Source organism: Carlito syrichta, unplaced genomic scaffold, assembly GCF_000164805.1.
Source record: "Carlito syrichta isolate Samal-C Ts95f unplaced genomic scaffold, Tarsius_syrichta-2.0.1 Scaffold308355, whole genome shotgun sequence".
Classification (NCBI taxonomy): domain Eukaryota; kingdom Metazoa; phylum Chordata; class Mammalia; order Primates; family Tarsiidae; genus Carlito; species Carlito syrichta.
The window spans coordinates 547551-566929 of NW_007252451.1; the positions used below are offsets into that span (position 1 = coordinate 547551).

At 41.3% G+C, this 19379-nt stretch overlaps 1 protein-coding gene across 1 annotated transcript in view; it reads right to left on the bottom strand.

Annotated features, from left to right (window-relative positions):
- The window catches only part of ADCY8 (adenylate cyclase 8), a gene marked incomplete at its 5' end in the record, with an annotated part of 226442 nt that overhangs the window by 50843 nt on the left and 156220 nt on the right, over positions 1-19379 (bottom strand). The window contains 3 exons of the mRNA XM_008065444.2: positions 2378-2550; positions 12863-12952; positions 15044-15245. Coding sequence (XP_008063635.2) covers positions 2378-2550; positions 12863-12952; positions 15044-15245 — 465 coding nt within the window. The remainder of the gene's footprint in view (positions 1-2377; positions 2551-12862; positions 12953-15043; positions 15246-19379) is intronic.

The window sequence follows — 19379 nt, forward strand, 5'->3', positions numbered from 1 at the left end:
AATGTATATTTATATCAAAAAATCATGTTGTATGCTATAAACATACACAATTTTTATTTGTTAATTAACAACAACAAAATCTTACAAATCCAGGAAGAAAAAGGTGACACAACAAAAAATGGCAAAAAATAGGACCTTGCAATTCATGTAAAAGGAAACTCAAATAGTCAATTAACAAGCACAAAGATGCACAATTTTATTCCTAATCAGGGAAATGCGAAGAAAGCAATGAGGTAAAATCAGAACCCATAACCAAGCAAACATTTAAAAAATCTGATGGTGACAGGGTACGGGGAGCCACAGGACCACTGCTTATGAAATGGAAATTGTTTCAGTCATGTTCCAGAGCAATTTAGCAACATTTTATTTTATTTATTTATTTTTTAATTCAGAGTCTCACTCTGTCACCCAGGCTGGAGTGCAATGGCATGCTCATGGCCACTGCAGCCTCGACCTGCTGGGCTCAGGTGATCCTTCCACCTCAGCCTTCCAAGTAGCGGGAACTACAGGCTCACACCACCACACCTGGCTAAATTTTTTTTGATGTATTGTAGAGATGAGGTCATTCCAAGTTGCCCAGGCTGGTCTCCAACCTCTGTGCTCAGACAATCTTCTCACCTCTGCCTCCCAAAGTGCTGGGATTACAGGTGTGAGCATCATTTTAAAAAAAGGAAACTGCATATATGCTACAATTTAGCAAGTGTGCTTTTATATATAAGTCCCCAGGAGACATGTTCTGTGATGATCACCGAAGCATTTTTTATAATAGGAAAAACTGGTAACAGCCTGAATGTCTCTATTACTAGGTCAAAAGATACCTTCATGTTATATAACACGTACAGACAACAGCTAAAATAAATTAGATCCACAAATATCAACCTAGATGGATCTTAAGAAGATAATATTGCATGACAACAAATGAATATTATAAATAATTTATAGACACAGACACAGCTAAATATACGTACATAAAACATGGATGGGAAGGATATATGTTAAGTGCATTAGAAGTTGCCTTTTGGCAATGGAGATGAGAATAACACCAGGGAAGGGAATTTCAACATCTGAAATGCTTTATCCTTTATAAAATACATATGTAAATATTAATAATTATTAACATTGTTTATTTCCTGGAGTTGGTTCATATATGTCCCTTTTATTAGTTTTGGGTACATTTCCTGAGACTTTTTGGATGATCTTAACCTTACCTTTCTCTAGGACTGTTTGCCACCATTCTGGCCTCAGCTAGACCTGTGTGCTTTCCACATCTGAGGCCAATCAGTCAGGTCTTTATTCAATGTCTGGCTTCTTCCACCACTTCCTGTGTGGGGTCAGCTTACCCCAGTAAGGGTAAGGGAAGAGGCCAAGTAATGTCACTAGGAAGTGCGTCCAAAAAGTGAACCGTAGCCAATGGGAGAAGGAAGGGAGAAGTCAGAAGACATATTCCTCTGTTCTCTGTCCTGAGAAAATTTCCCACATCTTACAGCCTATTCAGAGACATCTTAGTGAGTGGATTTTCCAAGAAACCATGCTGCCTGCATAATATGGCGGTCGCTTGCAATTGCCTTCCATTTTTTAATTCCTCACTCTCCTTTTCCTTCCTTACTTGCACTGTCCTGGGGTTGCATTGGTGTTGCCTCAGGTTCTTTTCTCTAAGGAATCTAGGTAAGACACTATTTTTTGTATTTTACTATATTTCAAAAAGAATAGTGTTGTCCCTTGATGTCAGCCCCATGGATGTTTAAGTCCCTTATATAAAAATTGGCACAGTATTTGCATATAACCTATATACATCTCCCCTTATGCTTTCAATCATCTCTAGTTTACTTATAATAACTGATACAATGTAAATGCTATGTAAATAGTTGTTATACAATACTGTTTTTATTTGTCTTATTGTTATCATTTTTAATGATTTTTTGGGGAATAGTTTCAATCTGAAGCTGGTTGAATCCACAACTGCAAACCTGTGGATACAGAGGGCCAACTGTATAATGCAAAGGATAGGGTGCTTAATACACAGTAGCTGCTGTTATTAAAATTGCTAAAGCCAAATTATAACCAGATCCTATAAGTGTTAAAGCCACTAAAGTTGAAGACATTATAAATTATTAGGATTGGAGGAGATCTGAGCTACTATTTGGCGACTATTTAGTCCAAATTTTGATTAATTAATTAATCTGTAATTCAAATAAATGATACAACTGAAAAGTAGGTGTTTTGCTTAGACCTGTAAGCTGGAGAGTGCCTGAGTCGAGGTATAAGTCAATATCCAATCCATCCCCAAGTTTCAATACCCCTACCTCCATTGTTTTCCAATGGTGCTGATTCCCACTGAAAGTTGAGCACTTTTGAACTCACAAAGGTGGGCACTTACTCTCCACTGTGGTTCAGGTTATCATAACGCAGAAAGAGACCTGCGTAGATGGTCTCGGTCAGCAGGGCATAGATGGCAATCATGATCAGCAGCACTGCCAGCTTCAGGACAGAGTTAAGTCGGAGGAAGACAGCGCAGGTCACCATGGCCAACACCCCAGTGAAGACAAAGTACTGGAAACAGAGAATGCAAGCGGTCAGATTCGACAGGGGCACGAGAAGTTCTCTCTCTTAGTCATAGACGCTGGTGGGCCTTACACACATGTTTGCTGAGCATCTCTATTTCGAGCTTTCAGGGCCTCCTGAATTTCAACAGGTCCCAAATCAGACTCATCATTTTCCTACCCCCAAACCTAGGCTTTCTATATCCATGAGTGGCATCACTATTCACACCATTTCCCAAATCAAAATCCTTGGTTTCACCTTGGTTGCCTTCCTCTTCCCCACACTCCACGTGAGGCTACTCTAAGTCAGTAGATTCTACTTCCTTGATGGATCTCACCTCCAGCCAGTCTTCTCCTTCCACCCTGTCTGACTTCTCACCAACAGCTCTGGGACCAACAGCTCTGTTTTCTGGAAGCTCTGCCTACTGCCCTACTGGTAGGCTCCAATCCCCAAACAATAGACACTATTGTTCTCTACCCAGAATTGCTAAAGCACAGATCTGATCATGCCACTTCCTCCCTGAAGTCCTTTCATAGCTCTCCACTCCCCCAAATTATGTTCGCTCTTCTGAATAGCAAGACTGACAGTCCGTCAGGTATCAGATTTCCTTTTCCTCCCTAAATCCTTCTCCCATGTCCCCGGGCCCTGTTGCTCAACTCTCATCCATATGACTAGGCCTTACACTTCCAACAAATGCCAACTCAGGTGTTCTTTCCTCTGAGAAGCCTTCCTGGCTATCTCCGGGTGTTTTGTGGATCCTGCCTCATTCCTCCACGGCACCCAGCTTAAACCAGAATAGCGTAACACCCTGAATTAGAAGCAACTGTTCAAAATTGTACATTTGAAATGGCCCAAGAGTTGGAATATTGGAGTAGCCGTGGGGGTTAGTCGCCCAGCCAGATTTTAGGCTTCTGTGAGAAGCTCCTCAGCCAATTTCCCTTATAGAAGTATCCTCGTGTATCATTCTGGATGGTGAGGTCATATTCTGACTATCTAATAGAGGAAAATGTCTCTCATCAGAGGCCCATTCTGTGGCAATGCTTTGATCTCCGTACACATTTTTGTCTTGTAATATTCAAGATAAATGGTCAGGATGGGAGCCATAATTCCTATTGTTTAGGTTAAGAAACTGAGGCTTATAGAGCATAAGTAAGTTTTTCAAGGTATCTGACCACCTGGATATAACCAATTCATGTAAACATCACTTTAGCCAGAATACCGGGCTTGCTGGTTTCTAAATCTTCTTCTAGTTTTGTTATACATGGCTACTTGTAAAAATTTGCTGTCTTCACTCTCTTATTACATGGAGAGATAATTTCTGCATGGGGAGGGGTTGTGGGTAAGAATTTCCAAAAGTCCCTAAGAAATGACTGAAGATTTGTTAACCGATTTTAAAGCCCCATTAACTCATTCATGCATCCTTTTCAACAAATATTGACATCAACAAATGTGGATAGTTCCCCGACTGAGTTTCCACTGAGGGCAAAGGCTGCATACATTTGTGGTGCACTGAGTCGACCTGAATAAAGCATTTCTCTGCTCCTAAAGAGCCCAGTGTCTGGTGCACTATTTATTTTTACCTCTTTCTTTTCTAACAAATCCAATTATGCTTTTGTCTCAAATGGGATAAATTTTCTTCAGATGTCCTTTAAGATCTTTCTTTGGAGAAGATTTTTAGGTAACTCTCTCTGATGCCTCTGTGCAGGAAGCTGTATGTGAAGTAACCAGGTGATAAGGAGTCCATTCTCCAGAGGCTATCATCTCCATCCAGAGAAACTTCTAAGATCCTCCATTTTAACAGAGGCCAAGGGAAGAAAAATACATCGGAGAGGTTCTCTTTCATTGCAGCCTGCCACCCAACAAAGGGCGGTGCATGGCTTTGTCAATACAAATTATAAATCATGTATTATGAATTATGAATCAAAAGTCATTGAAATGATTGTGTCACTGATACAAAATATTATGAGCGCACAGCAGTTAAATGTTTAAAATGTAGTAAGCCTTTATGAGTGCCCGTTGCAATCAAGGCATGATACTAGGCACTGGAAATTTAAAGAGGAATGAGAGATGGCCCAGGAGGAAGGGAAGTCATAGTCTCAAATGTGAAACAGACTAGAAAACACCAACAGCAGGTCTGGTGGAAAGTGCTCAACAGCAATGTGAACAAACAACTGGGAGTGCAGAGGCATGAATGGGGTACTGTGCATTCTGCAAAGAGGAGGCAAGTCTGGAGAAGGTTGTACAGTAGAGATAGGTTTGAACTGGACCTTGAAGGATGGAGAAGATTTTACATGACAGCAGTTGAAAAGGAAAGCGTCCTGGGAAGACAGAATAGCATGAATGCAAAAGGGTAAAGGAGCAAGGTGTCAGGAGGACTACTTCCTCAGGTATTATTAGAGAATCACTGAACTATTCCTACGAACTAGCAGCACAGGCAGAAAGAAAAACTTCAAATGCACTGTCGTCCTCCTTTCCCTACCAAGGCTCCTGAAGGCATAACAGGGAAATACAACCATACATTTGCACAGTGGGTTGATGGATCTTTCACTTTTGTTGACTCAACCAGTTGTGTTAGTATTAATACAGTCTTGCCATCTCTGCTTCCATCCTCCATTCCACTGAAGAGAATCATCTTCTCCTAAAAAGTTAGGTAGTTTTTAAAATTTAAAGAATAAAGGTGAACTTTCTGGAAGTGCTATGAACCATGGAGCATCAAAGAGAATGAGGCCTCTGGACAATATCAGGGGCATCTCCTCTGTCCCTTTTATACCTTGAGTGACTAGTGGGGGTGGGACCAGGAAATGGGAGAACAACAGGAAGCTGCCAAAGTATTGTGGCTTTGTGAAAAGCTTTGTGAAAACATTTCTCTTTCGCTAGGTCTGGACTCATACATTGCATGCTTCCTATAACTTGGAAAGAAATTGAATCCAATGCAATTACCAAGTTTCTGTCAAACAACTGTTTTTGTGTTCTTTTATGTTACTCCAGGAACTTAGAAGACTCACAGCTCCTCAATGTCCCTTCAATGGATCTTGGGTAGAACGGGCTCATAGGTATAGTAAGTGGAGATATGTGCTTTATTCTACAATTTATAAGTATGTGGAGATATGTACTTTATTCTACAATTCTTAAGGGGCCATGATTGGGTTTCATGCTCATAAAAGATTCAGTATATTAGTGCTTTAGAAATAAACTGTGGAATGGAAGGTATGGGGTGGATTGGGATTAATGGAGAAAAGTTGAAGACTTAAAAACAAAGTAGGAGACCTAACCAATAAAGTTAGCAAGAGATAAGAAGTTGGGCAACATTATCTAGTTTTATGTGGATATGAGGAAGAGAGAAAAATCAGAGATGGAGCTAAGATTTCCACCTTGGATTAATCTAGTGACTAAGGGAAAAAAAAACTACAGAAAAAGTACGGGGGAAAGACAGTGTGTTCTGTTTTGGGCTTCTCAAGCTTTAGGTATGGAAGGAGTGACTCAGGATATTCAGTGAGCAATTTCTAAAGTGCTGATATAATGACTCCTTTAAGAGCATGAAACCCATTCATGGCTTCTTATAACTGTAGGATAAAGTACATATCTCCATACAAGAGTTTTTGCAATGTGGTTTTGTCTTTCTCCTACTACAACTACGAGTCCTTTATGCCCAGGATTCTTTAAGGGTTCAGAAGACAGATGGGGTCTGGAGATGTACATTTAGCATGTTCAGACACACTTACAGGTGTAGAAAAGACCACTCCAGCAGAATACAAGGAAAGACAGAAGATGCAGAGACTAAAATTGAGAGACCACTATGTTTGAGAGACTGTGGAAGAAGAGAAATAAGAATACTGATTAGGAGTTGTTGGGAATATGAAGAGGAGAACTAGAAGACAGTAATGTAAAAATACAGCCCCAAAGAATAAAAAGCTCTATATACAAGGTTTTTCAGAGTCGCATTTGAATGGCAACATAGAAAGTGTTTCCCAATAATTTTAAACTGAAAAGCAGGGTGTAAAATTATACATACACTTATGATTACAACAATTCAAAATATGTACACAGGCACAACATGACATTTGAGTGAATTATTTCCTTTTGCAATGTTCTTTAAATTTATTTTAACATGCAATGTCAAATGAAGCAGGAAGTCGAATGCATTGTTTGGGTAAGTTCTTGTATTTCCAAGAACTCTGCATTCCATATAATGGGGTTCTTTGTTTTCCCCCTAGACCCTTTAGCGATAAAAAAATAATAATGCCAAGATCTATGTGAGAAATGTTAGGTACTGGGCAAAGTTTCCAGCAATCCATAATAAAGGAAGCAGACAAGCTGTGCATTCTAAGTATATCACCTTTTTCCTTGGGAACCTCAGAGACTCAGTCATGACACATCAGTTTTGACCATTAAAGAAACTGAACACTGCAATGTGCATCAGCACTTTGGTACCCAAGTTAAGAAAAAGAGATCAAAGACATTTTAGTAGACAGAATGAAATGTGGATAGAAGACAGACAAACCTAAAGATGTGGAGGTGTGGAGCAGACCAGTTCCTTACATTAGACAAACTCCAGGTAAGATGCAGAGATCCACAATGGCTGTGCATCAGAGGTTAAGTTCATGGGAGGTAGATGTAATAATTATAACTGAATAATTATCGGGCACATATTCTGTGCAACTAAACATTTACTGGGCACATGCTCTGTGCCAGGTACTCTATGAATAACTTTATGTGCTTTATCTTACTTAATTCTTAAAATGATCCAAAGACAAGTATTATTCTTATGCTCATTTTACAGAATAGGGGAAGTATGTTGAACACTTCTTTGCTTCTGAGTACTCAAGGTTTTCTCCTCTCCGATGATATACAGTCTTGGGAAATAATAAATAAAGCATTCTGAAGATTGGAATCCCATGATATGGCTAGGTATGAAGGGGAAGAATATCCATGAAACAGACACTTTACAAACTATGCATTTGTTATTCCACAACTGCTGACTGTGGACCTACTATGCACCAAGAAATGTGCCAATCTGGAAGGCATCATCATAATCTTAGGATGTTGTCACAATGTACCATAAATTACCTTGGCAATAAGTGTACACTTCCCTCTTAGAAGAGGAAGAAGAAGGATTATTTTGCACAAGGATAACTGAAGAGGGAATTGAACATCTACCCACACAAGCCATACAGACTGGACTCCCTGTGTCCACTTGCTTGCTGCCCAAATCCCGTAACTTCACGAACACACAGGATGAGAAGAAAAGAAATCATATCATTTTCAAAAGTCACTTTGATTTAAAGAAATAATCCACAGTCATTGACTTACACCAGACCTGACTTTTAGCAATTATAATTCTTGGTGAAAGCAGCACAGTGTGTAAAGGTAAGAGACAGCGGCTGCTCTGCTCCTTCCTGGGCCCAGCCTGGACTCTGTATATTGCTGAGGAATCAGAGTGCCATAAACCTGGAGATTAACCTAGAGTGCTGACTACAGGGAGTGGGTCTGACTCTCCAAACTGTCTACTGAATTGTGTTAGGTAGACGGAAGGAGTATTTTGGATATGATTGGTGCTCTGGTACAATCTTACCGAGCTTTGGCTCATTCGAAATGCTGGTTTTCATGATTGAGTATATACCTATTAATATATATATGTAATATATCTTTTTAAATCTGCTGTGATTCTCATCTTTGTTTTTTAGTATCAACATGCCTCCCCTACCCCAGTCTACATTTAAGATTTTGGCTTTATTACTGGTTTTGAGGAATTTGGTTAATGATGTGCTTTTGTGTGTGTTTAATGTTTCTTGTGCTTGGGGTCTCCTGATTTTTTTGACCTATGGATTTATGTTTTCATCAAATTTGCTAAAATATTGGCAATTATTTATTTCTTTTAATAACTTTTCTGCCTTCCTTTTTCTTTTCTTTTCTTTTCATTTTTTTACAGAGTGAGAAGGCAGGAGTTTATTAATAAGACAAAAAAGCTCCCAAGCAGAAAGGGACCTGAAAGAGGGTTGCCCTCCCTTTTTATTTATTTAGTTTTTAATGCATGGGGGGATCAATTATACATATAACATATTATGCTGCTTTGATTTTAATCCTTTTTAATTTTAATTTTTGAATTTCATCTTGGATACTTTCTATTACTATATCATCAGTTTCACTAATTCTTTCTTCTGCAATGTCTAACATTTTCTATTCCCTTTTATCCAGAATGTAGTTATAATTGTTTAATTGCCTTTGTTTGCTAATTTTAGCATACATGTCAATTCCGGTGATTTTCCTTTGGTTTATTGTTTCTCTCATTACCAGTCATATTTTCCCCCTTCATCTGATGTCTGGTAATCTTTGATTAGATACTAGACATTTTATCTTTGTCTTGGTAAATCCTAGATTGTTTTATGCTTCTATAAATATTGTTGAAAGTTTAATATTTGGCCTGGAACAAATATTAAAGTATTTGGAGACAGTTTGTCTTTTTCGATCTAACTTTAATATATTTTTAGGAAGAACAAGAGCGACATATAGCCTTGAAATAATTATTTTATACTACTGAAGCAAGACCCTTCTGAATACTCTATCCAATGTCCCATGAATTAGAATGTTTTGGACGGGTGCAAAGGCTCATGCTTCTACTCTGAGCACTATGGGAGGCTGAAGTGTGAGGATTGCTTGAGCCCAAGAGTTTGAGACCAGCTTGAGCACAGAGAAATTCCCTCTCTCTGCAAAAATTAGCCAGTGTAATGACTGTGTCTGTAGTCCAGGCTACTCAAGAGGCTAAGGTGGAAGGAACACTTGAGCCCAGGATGTTGAGACTGTGGTGAGTTGGTGATCATCCCATTGCATTCCAGCCTGGGCAACAGAGTGAGAATCTGACATAAGTAAGTAAGTAAGTAAGTAAATAAATAAATAAATAAATAAATAAAAGGTTGATAATGTTTTTCAGTCTGGCTGATGGGAACAAATTTTCAGCTCTGTGTGAATTCCTGGCACTGATCCTTTTAGATGGTCCTTTTCCCAGCATCAGTTAGTTTCCTTACATGCATGCACCAATTTGACCATCTACAGATCTCTGGGGTTCTCTCTCTGTGCAACTCTCTTTTCCCTGTGTGTTCTGCAAGCTCTCATCACCTTGATCTCCCTGGACTTTTAGCTCTGTGTTCTCAAATTAGGAAATCTATCTGGGTTTCCATCCCTGAGCCATGGTGTGAAAACTCCTAAAGCAATAATAAACCTTGGGCAATCATGGGTCTCACTTCATTTGCTTCCTGTCTTCAGGAATTACTGTCCTTCACTGCCTGGTGTTTAGTATCTTAAATGCTGTTGCTTCTTATATTCTGTTTATTTGTTTTCAGTTACCTCAAGTTGAAAGGTAAATCTTTTTCCTGTTACTCTATTGGAATTATGCCTTCTTTCTCCTTAAACATTTTAAAACACAAATTGTGGGCCCTTTCCTGTGCTGGGCGCTTTGGGAATCTTGAATAGCTATACAATATTATCATCTCTCCTTAAAGCAGTTTATAAATCTGATAAGGTGAGGAGAATGCTCCTAGTTAGATAAATCCACTACAGAAAGGATGGAGTGTAGTACTTAGATGATGCCATAAGGGTACCTGAGACAGCAGGAAGCAGAGAGACAAGAAGGTGTCAGCCCTGCCAGACCACTGAGCCTACTGAGAACCACACCCAGGTGTGTGAGATAATGACACTCTGGGTTTGTGCAGGTTATGGCACTCACTTCACAAACTGTCTTTCCTGTCTAGACTACTTAAATCATGGCTGGAAGATGGCTGACTTGCAGTAATGGACAGTCTTCACTAGAACTAAATTATGCTTTATGACATATATTATAACAGCCTCATTTTCATATTATATCATCCAGTTCGAGAACATGCTTTTGGACTGGACATTGTTCCTCATGAGGTGAGGTAGGAATGTCAGGTGTACAGATGACGAAACTAAGGCTTACAAAGAAGAAGTAATTTTCTTGGAGACACACACTTATAAGTGCTAGGGAACTGGATTAAGCCTTTCAGAAGGTCTGAATGTCCAATTCCTTCTGGCTTGGAAGATACATTTCTAGTTAGTGAAGTATAGATATATATATATACATATATAATCTTAGGATGGCAAATGGTGGGTCAGATCAGATGGCTATGGTTACTGGTGAATTTGACCTGTGGCCATGGTTTGATGACTCTTTGGTTGTAGAGAAAATAGTAAAAAAAAATCGATTAATATTTATTTTATCTCACCTTTTAACATTTCTGCTTTTTGAGTATGTTTCATCATGTAAATTGGTATTGGTATGTTAGGTACAGAGGTACAGGTATATGTTTACTTACAACATATATTGGCAGTACATATTCAAAACCTTTTTATGGGAAATAGTAAATAAACAACAACTGCATTTAATGAGCAGTTATTTTGTGCCAGGTGTGGCTCTAAACACTTTGCATGGATTATTTCACTTAGTTCTCATAACCATCCAGTGAAGAAGGTCCTGCTTTTATCCTTATTTTACAGATAAGGAAATTGAGGCACTGGAATACAACTGTGTGATCAGAAACTTACCCACCACTTAATTAGGACTGGCAAATCTATGAGTGTTGTGTGGTCCTGCATTTGGGAGTTCAGGTGTGGGGTCAAGGGTATACAGTGTTGATTCAGAGTCATGGGTGGATATAGGTTAATAGTTCATGCCAGATGCTATGTGAGGAACTAAGTGTTTTCTAACTCATCTAGGCAGGCACCATGAGCACATACTACTTAACCCCACAATAGCCATGTGAAGAAGATATTAATTTTCCCATTTTACAGATGAGGAAACTGAGGTTCAGAAAGAATAAGAACTGACTCAAGGTTCCACTGCTAGCAAGTGAGAGGGCTTGGTTGGAAATGAAATGAGATCCAGCTTTTGTCTAGTTCTAATTATCCAATTCCTGGCCATGTACTGTCCCCCAAAGTTGAGAAACTCTCCAAACCCTCCAAACCAGGAAGCGCTCTGGGAACTGTTGCCCCACAAGGATATACTAAATCAGGGCTTCACTGGTTTCTAGATAGCGTGAAGTCCCAGGGCACAGGGTCTAACCCATATAGCCCCTAAACCGGACCTAGTCTCATCCTGTCCTGAATATCCCTAAGAAGAGTCTAGTTTCTTCTTTAGGGGTGGGATCAAGCAGATATGATTTGCCTTGCAGCACCATGACTTGATAACTGAATTAAAAGGAGAAGAAAGGAAGGACAGAAAGAAGGAAGGTTGGGAAGACGTGAGAGAGGAAGGAATAAAGTCAGGTGGGCATGGCACAGGGTGGCCCTGAGCAAGTTGAGCCCTAGTCTTATGATGTATAGCATGGAGACAGTGGCAGCCTCTGCCTCACACATCTGGAGAACTTAATGATATGTGTATCAAGCAGGTGCTCTAACAAATGGTAGAGGGAGGGAAGCCTTGCTCTCCTTGCCAGAATGTTTCTCAGACTAGTTCTCAAGCCACAGAGAGTTTTCTCTCCACCCACATGTTGGAGGGGTATCTTAATAGATAGGAGTCTACCCAGAGTGCTATGGTGTGGGGTTGGCTGGGGTCTGCTGGGATATCCTACCCGGTTGTTCTTTTTTCTGACCCAGAACTTCTACTCTGATATGTGAAGGTCTGAGACATGACTCATAGATCTTATAAAATAATGCCAAGGCCCAGGGACAGACAAGTAGTTCTGGGGCCAAGAGAGGGTGTGACACACACTAAGACCATGGGCCTCCTGACCCGATGGTGCTTTGGGCACTTGCTGTACTACTTTATGTTCAGTTATGGTTTTCTGTCTTTGTGATTTATCTTCCTTCCTTCCTTCCTTCCTTCCTTCCTTCCTTCCTTCCTTCCTTCCTTCCTTCCTTCCTTCCTTCCTTCCTTCTCTCTTTCCCTTCTCAATGCAGCAAACACTGTTTAAGCAAGGGTCTTTCACTGTTTAGCAATAAAGATACCAGCACATTACCTCTAGGATTTTACAAATGAGTTAGGGGAAATGAATGAGAGAGGGAGAGATGAGGGATAGGGGAAAACGAAGAGATGGAGAGGTGGAGAAGGAAGAGAAGGGGAAGACGTAAGAAGGCAGAGAGAAACAGGGAGAGGGCAGATATGAAAATGAGACAGGAGAGGGCAGGGAAGAGGACAGGGAAAGCAGAACATAGGAGAAGGAAAGTATAAAAGAGGAAGAAGGAGGAGGCAGAAGAAAGAAAAACAGACCTTGTGAGCACTTTCTAAGGTCCTTTGGCTAGTCCTATTCATTTGGAGCTGGTAGAGATATCTACAACCAACTCTCACCAAGGGGAGCTCGTAAATAAATACCTCTGGGTAGGAGCAGATATCTGTAAACACAGCTGAGGAATTGAAAGTCAGGTTCTTCAAGGGTATCGACTTGTCAAAATCACACCACAGCTGCGGATTAAAAAAAAAAGAACAACAACAAAAAAACAAAAAGACACAGGAACAACAAAGTCAGTGTGAGTGCTGAAAATGAACCGGTGTGCTATCAGTGGCCGGGCTTCAGCAGAAGCCTGGGTAGACCTGGCCCTAGAAGGGGCTTGAGTTAGGAATGAAGTGCCTGATTAGATCTCTTTTATTTAAAGAACAAGTACTGGCTCAGAAAAAAGCTTTTGCGAGCTAGGCACGGAACCAGGTTAAGACTGCTCTGTTGGCCCCATCACTTAGGGTCACGGGGGTGTGTTTGTGGAGCTCAGAAGCTAAAGCCGGATGGCAGGGAAAGAGGTCCGGGGTCAGCTCACAACCTGTCGGCAGATGGACTACTGCGAGGACTCGAGGGATCAGAAGTGGCACATTTCCCAGAAAGACTCTTAGCATGGGGGTGATGGGCATTTCCTAGGACAGAAGTCGCTGCTAGAGATTATGTGGCACTCAGAAAAGAATAGCTACCGTTAACCAAATGCCTCCTCTGTGCCAGACACTTTGAACCTCAAAAACCTCACAACCACTTTGTGATGCAGCTGCTATTTTTAATCCCCATTTTACAACGGAAAAATATGAAACTCTGAGAAGCAAAGTAACTTGTCCAGGGTCACCAAGCCGGTGACTAGTGGATCTGAGATTTGAACACAGGTCTATCTGACTCCAAAGCCTCTGATCTCCCTATCACACCACTCACTGTGGCACAGTTTGCCCCAGAGGTAACCCTGACCTAGAGTCATTGGGCTTATTTCCAAATCCTGTACCCTAGGAATACCTGATTCGACATCAAGACTTGAGATCCTGGCTATTGCTCCACTGTCTGTGATCAATGATCCTATGTACTTCTGTTTCAGTTGTCATAATCTATAAAATATCCATTAGATGATAAACCTCATCAGATGATGGTTTTTCCCCCCACTTTTATCCTAGAGTCCTTCCCAGGAAGGACAAGCACAGTACTTCAGCAAGGTAAGTAGTAGCCAATTTGGATCACGAATTTCAGGCAATCTAAGCCTCCAAGTCACAGGCCAACAACTCTGGGAGTCTACAGTTCGGGTCCCTGAATGTGTGGGGACCCTTCCTCAGGCCCATAGGGCACAGTGATGAATTGAGCCACAAGATGATATCTCAACTAGCCTCTTTCAACCTGCCAAGTTTAAGACCTGGAATCAGATAAATCACCTCAAAAATCTGGCTGCCTGGGTCATGGACAGCACAGACTATTTGCATATGCACATAAAATACCTTTAGCTACCATGGTACCATTGTAGAGAGAAAATGAAACCATGAAAATGTGATCACCAAATTAAAACAGTGACAAACATCGTGGCAGTTGGAATTTCATCTGAGTTCTATGTGTCACATCCAATATGAACTCTCAGAAAGTCACAAGCAAGATACCCAATCTTCCTGAAATGCAGTTTCCTCATCCATTAAATGGGGACAGTAATACCTACCTGTGGCACGCAGTAGGTGCTCAACAAATGGCAGCTATTTTATTTTCATTCCCCCCACCCTGCCCCGACTCCCAGAGTTACAATTTGGCATATTAGAGTGAGCACGGTTCATGGAGTCAGACAGACCTTATCAACAAGTTATTTCATATCTCTGAGCCTCAGTTTCCTCAGCCATAAAGTGGGGATAATGAAACTTACCACAAAGGGTTTTATGTGAGGATTAAATATGAAAGCTATGTAGCACTCCTCCTTCAGTGCATGGCACATAGCAGGTCGTAGTGGTACTTAATAAATAAAGGGGAATTCATTTTTATGATATCATTGGCCACTGTATTGGCCACTGACAATACAGAAACAGAAGGGCTTCTGGAGCTCCTTTGGAGCAAATAACCTTTTCTGCTGGGAAATAGACAATCTCCCAACAGTAAAATGCACAGTTGTGCAGTAGCCACATCTTTGTTCTCTGACCCTAGGCTGAGGGTTGCACCAGGCACATAAAGGTGACTGGTACCAAGGAAGGGTAAGGCAAGAAGCTGGAGGCTCCATCAACTCTCAATGCTAGACTGCACACTAGACGCCAGAGGGTTGGTGGGTGTGGGATGCTTACAATATTTAGGACGGCACCCAGGAAGTTGATCAAGATGGATGCAAAGATGATGACGTTCCTGGCCAAATAGGTCTCATTAATCCAACAGCAGGTTTTCCGGAGCACAAGGGGCAAACACTTATAATCCTCTGCTGTGGTGATGAGGACCAGAGCCGAGTGCAGCATAATCAGAATGGAGAACTGGATGGTCATTGGCATCACCCTGCAAAGAAACACAGAGCGTTGGCTCATGTGGCATCAACGATCTCATCCCCACTCCCTGAGCAACACTGACATTCACGTTCCTGGTTGCCCTCCTTGTCCCTCTCTTGCACCTAGTCATTCTTCTAAGGTTCTATTTGTTTAATAAAAGAGCTATTAGCAGGAAAGATTTTAAAAAGCACATCCATCTCTAGAATACTGTCTGTCAAGAAACTGCAAAGAACATTGAATATTTGGCTTGGTGCATTGCTCCTGCCCATTTCTCTCTCTCTTTTTTTTATTATTAACTTTTTTTATTATTAACTTTTCTAGGCAACTGCTACCAAGGCAACATGCTGCTGGAGTTTTTAATCTCAGTACTCTGGTATGGGATGAACCCATGTGTTCTTTCCCCTTCAAGGTGGGTTTTATGAAACTTTCCATCTCTGTCTTCCCTGATGCCAAGAACTGGACTTGGCGTTGGGTCCAAGTTACTCAGTTTGGTCAGTGATAACTATGGTTTGCAGGAAGTATACAAAATGCTGTCTGAGACATGAGTGAAGAGAACTCATCCTTGTCCAAGGCTTCAACATCGCTCCCAAGTCTGTGTCAAGATCTCACTGAAGCCCTGCCCCCATGGTAGACTGTGTTTACTCGACACCTCTGCTGGTGTCAGGAAGTTTCTGGCAACTCTGTGATCTAAAACTCTACCTCTTGAGGCTTTTTATGATGGTTTTCTCTCTTCCCTGACCTATTTATTACCATGCATGTTGCTTCTTCTTGGGAATTCATTGCTTGGTCTTGATTCTGTGTACAGCCATTCATGTCCTACCCTGCCATCGCTGATTTTTCCCACCTCTGTATCAGCCAGCAAGCTGATGCCAGTGTTGTAGGGTATCTTGATAGAAGTAATGATAGATTTTATATTTGCTCCTTCTTCAATAAACCGAAGTTCATCCCTGGCTTTAATATCTTCTGTTGCTGATACTCAATAAATAGGTGTTTAGTGAATAAAGTTGGGTCCACCTTCCCCTTGTAACACTCTTTTACTAGCCTCCTATCTGAAAGTTCTTACTTATTATTAACGACACTAGTGCAAACCATGTATTGGGCTGCGACTATGGGTTAACCACTATTCTGAGCACTTTATATGAAATATCTCACTTTCATTCCTCAGAACAAGCCTGAAAGGATTTTCAATCTCTACCTCATTTTTTTTTCAGATGAAGATTTAAGGCTCCAAGGGAAACAACTTCCCAGGAGTCATTCAGTTAGCAAGCGTCAAAGCTAGGCCTTAAAATCCACCCTGTTTTTTTCATTGATATTCTGCCTTGATGATCTGTACACAATGGAATATTATGCAGCCATAAAGAAGGACAAGCATATGGACTTCACAACAGCTTGGAGGGATTTAGAGTCTATCATACTCAGTGATTTATCACAGAAACAAAGAACTGAGTACCTCATGTTCTCACCCATAAGTGAACCCTGAACATTTACCGTCATACTATAAGAAAGGGACTGGCGGTAACCGATGCTGCTGGGGACGGGGGCACATAACATAAATAGGGGTACCTGATCTCAAAGCAGGCAAAGTGGGGACCAAAGGGAGGCCCAAACTTTATCTGTACAATGACCACTTGTATACCTAATCCTGAAACGTACCCCACATCTTAAAAAAAAAAAAATATATATATATCTACCCTGTTGTACCACTGTGCTATTCTAATAACTTTGTTAAGATATCTCCCATGTTTTCAGTAATCTTTTTTTCTTGTTTTTGTAGTTTCATGGTATTTGTCTATGCAGCAAGTTTTCTTTCCAGGCACAAAAGCGGGCACCAAGGGTATCAGGGCCAAAGATACATCTCCACCTTCTAGGAGGTCATAATTTACAGGGGAATATGGACACACAAATGCTGAATTATTATGTAGTATGCTATGATCTACAAAGAATTATGAACAGCTATCATTTGGGAAATAGGAGAGAATCAAGGGAGACTTCACCGAAGAGGTGACATTCAGGTTAAGCCTTGCAGGTTGAACAGAAAGTTTTTAAGTAGACAAGAGTGGGATCATGGACAAAGCATCAGAAGAATGAGGGTGGCCAGTGTCTTCAGAGAGTTCCAGTAACCTAGGCAGTGAGAATGTGGGATCAGAGGAGGAAAGACCCAATACATACTGTGCTGGAGAGTTTCATCCTGTAGGCAATGAGCAGATGTTTAAAACATTTTTTTTCGTGTCAGGCTTTTGCTCCATTGCTCAGGCTGGAGTGCAGTGGCACAATCACAGCTCATTGCACCCTTGACCTCTTCTAGGTTCAGGCCATCCTCTTGCCTCAGCTTCCTGTATAGCTGGGACTGTAGGCACATGCTGTCATGCCTAATAATTTTTTGATTTCTTTGTAGAGAAGAGGTCTTCCTACATTGCTGAGGCTGGTCTTAAACTCCTGGGCTCAAGTGATCCTGCTGCCTGGGCTCAAGTGATCCTACTGTGTTGGGATTACAGGCATGAGCCACTATATCCAGGCATTTAAGGCTTTTAAGCAGGGAAAAATATGATCAGATCTGTGTGTTTGAAAGACAACTCTGGTGAGAGATGGAGGAGGAAGTAAAGAGGAAAAGCTTTTAAAAGAACATTTAAATAGTTGGGGCATGAGTTACAAGAGAGGAGTATAGAGCCACAGCACTGCTAACTGGAAGGTACAGGGAAAGATGTAACCTTAATCTATGTTTTATATTTGTATTTGGGGCGGGAGCGTTCAAGACAGGAAAGTCATGAAGGATGACATGATTGTTTTTTCCTTCTGAACTGGGTAATACAGGAAACAAAACTAGTCCACACAGGAGATATGTTGTGAATTTGAGTTTGGGCATGTTGAATGCTTGGTACTTGTGGATAGCAAGTTGAACATACCTGAGAGTCTAGGAGGTTAGGGGGACAGTCGTGGAACTCTGGGGTTGGAATGAACAGGTGGTGGTAGAAGATGTGGAAATGGAAGCATTCGCCCAAGGAGCGTGTAGACAGCAAGAAGCAGGAAGACCCAAGAGGAAGATCTGGGAGAAGCTAGTGGGTTGGAAGAAGAAAAGGCAGCAAAAGGATTCAGGAAGTGTGGTCAGATAGGCAGGAGAGCAGACGTGTACGCGTCCAGGGAATAAGAAACTTACAAGGGAAGAAAAACCACAATCGTGTCAATTCCTCTGCATGGTCAAGCTGCTTGAAGGCTGGAAGGGGACTCCTCCCAAAGTTCCTGCCATTGTTGTTAGAGGTATTTTGTTTTTTCACTTGCACAGTTTAGATTTTATGGAGCACCTTGACAAGAAATCTCTGTGGGAGTTCTAGATAAGAACAGAAGGTTTACGCATCAGTGAGTTCCCAGAGGGTTCTGGGCAGATGGAAACTTCCCCCAAACAGGCTGGAAAAACACTCCCTGACAACACGTCATCATTCCTGGACACCAGGGGAGATAAGTGAAAGAGAATGCAGGTGGATTGCTTTGTCGAGAAAGGGGCCAACTCTGAGGCTGAAGCTTGTCAATCACGTGAGGCAGCCACTGAGAATAAGAATGTTTTGGGGCAGAAGCAAACCAGGAGAAGGCAAGTTTGAAAGCTGCGCAGTAGGCATCAAAATTATGTGGCCACTTCTGCCATCCAGATGAAGTCTATGGACCTCAGCATGGCATTCAGGGCCTTGCATGGCTGGTCTTGATTCTCTTGCCTATCTTTTCACTCTCTCTCTCTTGCTCTCTCACTTTCACTTCTCTGCATTCCATGTTCTGGGCAGTGCAGAACTATATGCCTCCTGCCCCCACGGTGATGATAATTCCACTTAACCTGGGGCACGCCCTGCAAGGCTCAGCCTTCCTTTGAATTCTTCCATGGCACCTGGCATAGGGCTGAGTACACAGAAGGTGCTCAAGAAATATTCATTGACTTATGCTTATTCTGTGGAGAGAAGATTCCGTTTCTCTCCTTACCCGCCTTCATAGGGATGAGAACTTCCATCTGCCCTCCCAGCCTTTCTCTCTGCCTGTTTGCTGTGTCTTGGCCAAGGAAGGGAGAAGAGCTAGCTGTGAATCTGTCTGAGATGTTCCAGGACCTCATTTTTCCTGGAGAACAGGGTCACTGGTTTTTTTTTTCTGAGTTGGAGTGTCATTC